Genomic DNA, 4,841 nt, shown 5'->3' on the forward strand with positions numbered 1-4,841 from the left:
CTAATATTAATGTTATTGTGAAAAGAAAGTTACGATAAAATCATATCATTGAGATGGTTTATGGTTATGTAAGTGAATGATCTGGTTTTAACTTCTGAAATTCAAATAAGTTCGCTGTTTGCTCACAAGTACAGTAGTAGTAGTGAAGATCACATTGCATCTAATCCCATCGATGAGAATCATATTCATTAGTGCCCAGACATTCGACCAAAACTAGAATACGTTTAAATCTTTACAGTTCTTGTAAAACTAATTATAGTGCTCATAAATTAAGTTATATTATACCCCATCTTTAAAACTGTTACCAATGCTTATTAGATTATAAAAATAGAAAATCATCAACCGAAGTAGATAATAATAAAATAAGAGTTGAACAAACTAGTGGTAGCTACTGCATTAGAAACATGGAAAGCACATATGAACAATAAACAGCTAAAACTATAGGAAAGAAATTTAATTCAAGTAGACTTGAACTATTCAATACAAACTACAAATTTTTCACCAGACCAAAATAAAATACAAACCAAAATACAAATTCTCTTCCAATTTTTTCTTAAAAACACAAGTCTATCACATGCCCAATTTCCAAAATCCTTCCGATATCTACCAACCTTTCCAAAATCCAAACTTTGGAAGCCTCAGCCTCCAAACCCATAGAGGGTCCTTCCCTGCCTCTTCAGAGCATAAACAACATCCATGGCCGTCACGGTCTTCCTCCTTGCGTGCTCCGTGTATGTCACCGCATCACGAATCACGTTCTCCAGAAAGATCTTAAGAACACCACGAGTCTCTTCATAGATCAAACCACTGATTCGTTTCACGCCACCTCTTCTTGCCAGCCTCCGAATCGCAGGCTTCGTGATTCCCTGAATGTTATCGCGGAGAACCTTACGATGCCTCTTGGCTCCTCCTTTTCCTAATCCCTTGCCACCCTTTCCGCGACCTGACATTTTCTCGGGGAAATTTGAAGGATTTTCTTAGAATTCCAAAGTGTGATTTGGGAATTAGGGTTAGGGTTTTGAATAAAAACTGATGGTTTGATAAGTGGTGGGAAAATGAAGAGGGTGTGTTGGTATTTATTAGGAGCGGGAAGTGTTTTTTTATGAATGTGGGTGTAGATCTAGAGATTGATGGTTGCCGTTGGATCAAGATGCGATTGAACGGATAGAGATAATGATCCGTGGCTCGTTAAGTGGGATGTTCTTGAACGTCGATTGATTAGTTTGGACGGTTAGATTCATTTATGAAAGTAGATTTGCGGATTATGCACCTTTAGCGTCTTGGTGTTACTTTCGATGTAAATTTCCCAAATGCTGGATGCCTATAGTATTTAGGCTAATTTTTTTAGATATGGTATTGGGGTGAGTGTTATGCTGGAATATGATGATTATGGGTGATTTACACTGTTATGACGGCGCTGCGTTTTTGGAATTTAGGGGGAAGAAATCGGTGGCACCGATTTGAAGTAGGAGAAATCGGTGGCACCAATTTGTGTTAGTGAGGGTTGAAATCGGTGGAACCGATTTGTGGAAGGGGGAGGCTGTTTGGTATGAAATCGGTGCCACCGATTTGTGGTTGGTCCAATTTTAATTTAATCGGGGTTCACCAATCGGACCCACCGATTTGGGTGTGCAGCGGTCGGTTCCTCCGATTTCAAACCTTAGTCAATACAAAAAGCGGATGGTGGCCTCACAGAAGCCCCATTTCTTCCTCTTCCGCTAATGTTCATCCTCTTCTCCTCCCTTCTCTTATGTTCTCTGATTCTTCTCTTTCATTTTGTAAAAAAAAATTCTGTGAGGCTGGAAATAGATAGTGTTATGGATGATAGAGTTGTATTGAAGATTTATTACTACGGACAGATCTTATTACAAACATACGAGGGAGTTCAATTTGTGTGTGAAAATCCATTGGATGTTGTTATTCCGTTCACATTGTCATTTGAGGAGTTGAAAGGTGTGATTTGTGAGAAGATAGGCACGCAAAGATGTAGGAGAATTTCGTGTATTTTGTACAGGTATCCTTTACCTGTGTTTGGCGGGTTTGTTCAATTTCAGACCAAGTATGTGATGGACGAAGCGAGTATGCAGGAAATGTTTTCAATGTACATGGAAAATCGCCACCGAATATCGTGCATCGAGTTATATATTGAGTTTGAGCAATCTGAAGCGGACCGTAACATTGAGTTGGAAGATTATAATAGTGAAAGCGAAGATGAATTTGAAAGTAACTATGAGATCGTCGGTCCAGGTGAGGACGAAGAAGCAGCTGTTGGCGCCATGAACGCAGATGTGGCGGAAGTTGCAAATGCACTAGCAAACCCGCATTCGTTTCAAGAGCCATCTTTCATGCGGTCGTTGGATTTGGGGGCTATGCACGCACCGGAGTTTCCGCAATATATGAATACAGGTGCGTAAACCTAGCTAGCTACGTGAATCTCTGAAGTAGCAGATCGATAAGTCAGATGAGTAATGTATGTGACCAGGCATTTGTGAGCATAGCGTTTGATTTTTTTATTAATTAATAATAATTTGTTGTGAATGATATGTAATTGTTGTTTACGTAGATGGAATAGCGAAAAATAAGACTATAACGATCTTACCTAGTAAAGTATGTTTATTAATTGAGTTGTAATGAAGGACTTCTTACTGAGTACATAATGAAGCATTTATTACTTTTGATGTGTGTAGCCCCTCCTGTTGTGGCGGATGGTGAGTTCACAGTGGGGATGGAATTCAGCTCAAGGGAGGCAGTAATCAAGGCAATGAAAGATTATACCATCCGGAGAGGTGTGGACTATCGGGTATATGAGTCGGAACCGACGACATTCTATGCCAAATGTATAGAATATGGGAATGGTTGTGACTGGTTGATCAGGATAACCAAAATGCAGAAGAAGTACTGTTGGGAGATAAGGAGGTACAATGGAAGTCATACTTGTACCAGGTCTACTATTTCTCAAGACCATTCGAAGCTGGATTCCAAGACAGTTGCAGAAGCAATAAAGCCGTTGGTAGATGTTGACCCGTCTATAAAGGTGAAATCAGTAATTGCTGATATCCAGTCAAAGTTTAACTACACCATCAGTTATCGCAAGGCTTGGTTAGCAAAGCAGCAGGCGGTCGAATCAATTTTTGGAAGTTGGGAAGCATCGTATGAAGCTTTGCCGATATGGTTTGAGGCCATGTGCCACAAAGAGCCATCAGCAGTGGTTCACTTTGAAACAATGCCAGCTTACCAGGGGGATGATTTGGTTCCTGATATATGTGTTCTACATAGAGTCTTCTGGAGTTATTACCCCTGTATAAGGGCCTTCAGACACTGCAAGCCAGTGGTGCAGGTGGATGGGACTCATTTGTATGGAAAATACAAGGGTTGTTTATTGGTTGCAGTGTCACAAGATGGTAATAACAACATCGTGCCTATTGCATTTGCCATAGTCGAGGGAGAGACTTCTGATGCATGGCACTTTTTTCTGAGCAACCTGCGTCAACATGTGGTGACCCGTGATGGTGTCGGACTAATCTCTGATCGACACGATTCGATTAGGTCAGCTATTGAACGAAGTAATGGGGCGTGGTCTCCTCCAAGAGCTTTCCATATGTTTTGTATCAGGCATATTGAGTCCAACTTCTTGAGGAAGTTCAAAGCACCTTACCTGCAGAAGCTTATCGTCAACATTGGTAAGTTTGTATACAATGAACTTTTAATTTATTGTAAGCACGATCAAATAGACTAGTGTTCATAGTTGACTGAATGTTTTTCATAGGATATTCAAGGACGACCAGGGAGTACCAGATGCGCTATGAACGATTAAAGGAGCGGGGTGAGGCTTACACCAATTGGCTTGATCGGATCCCTCGTGAGCAGTATGCTTTGGCATTTGATGGTGGTTACCGATGGGGTCATATGACCACCAATCTTGTGGAATGTATCAACTCCGTCTTAAAGGGTGCACGCAATCTCCCAGTCACTGCACTTGTTAAGGCGACATTTTACAGGCTGAATGAGTTGTTCACTAGGAAAAGAGCTAAGGCTGAAGCCCGAATCAGTGCTGGACTTGTATTCTCTGAGATGGTGACAACCAAGCTGAATGCAAATCAGCGAGCATCAGGTAACATACAGGTTAGCTGTTTTGATAGAGAAAATGAAGTCTTCGAAGTACGCGAGATGCCTAGTGGGGTTGAGTATGCAGTTGACCTGCGCCACTATCGGTGTGACTGTGGTGAATTCCAGGTTGACCGAATTCCGTGTAGGCACGTGTTTGCGTGTTGCGCAAATCAGAGGCTGGATTGGAAAGTGTACGTTAATGACGTTTACAAGATGGACCAAATTCGAAGAGTATACAGGGCTAGGTTTCGACCACTGGGAAATCCGGCAACGTGGCCTGCTTATCATGGACCTAGATTCGTTGGAAACCCGTTCCTCAGACGGGTAGCCAAGGGCAGGCCGAAGATGACCCGCTTCTTGAATGAGATGGACACTCGTATGTTGCGTCGCCCGAGGCGATGCAAGCAATGCGGTGCCGAGGGTCATAGTCGCAGTAGATGTCGTCAAAGTGGTGGACCGAGTGGAGGGTCATAGTCGCAGTAGATGTCGTCAATGACGGTCCCAGTTATGCCACCTGCAGACGGACAATCCATTTCCTAACTTATCTTACCATAAACAAAATACAATTTATATCAATTTTTTCAATGCATACTTTAATCAAAATTACCTATTTGCAACTGGAAAGACTCGGGGATTGCCAGGAATCGGCGCTAGAAATGGTAGCCGGTTCCAAGCCCAACTGACCAACAGTGTCAGTGGACCGTCCATCTCCTTGCAGTCGACACGAGTTGCCC

General features: G+C 42.2%; 2 protein-coding genes across 2 annotated transcripts; one reads left to right on the forward strand and one right to left on the reverse strand.

Moving 5' to 3' along the window:
- Positions 1-369: 369 nt before the first annotated feature.
- On the reverse strand, positions 370-1,062 carry LOC112765128 (histone H4). Its single transcript, XM_025810993.3, has one exon. It carries the CDS (start codon positions 948-950, stop codon positions 639-641), a length of 312 nt encoding a protein of 103 aa, XP_025666778.1. The 5' UTR covers positions 951-1,062; the 3' UTR covers positions 370-638.
- A 755-nt stretch (positions 1,063-1,817) lies between these two features.
- On the forward strand, positions 1,818-4,581 carry LOC112763088 (uncharacterized). Its single transcript, XM_025808849.1, has 3 exons — positions 1,818-2,406; positions 2,688-3,680; positions 3,767-4,581. Exons 1-3 carry the CDS (start codon positions 1,818-1,820, stop codon positions 4,579-4,581), a joined length of 2,397 nt encoding a protein of 798 aa, XP_025664634.1.
- The last annotated feature ends 260 nt before the right edge of the window (positions 4,582-4,841 follow it).

This window comes from Arachis hypogaea, chromosome 17 (assembly GCF_003086295.3).
Source record: "Arachis hypogaea cultivar Tifrunner chromosome 17, arahy.Tifrunner.gnm2.J5K5, whole genome shotgun sequence".
Classification (NCBI taxonomy): Eukaryota; Viridiplantae; Streptophyta; class Magnoliopsida; order Fabales; family Fabaceae; genus Arachis; species Arachis hypogaea.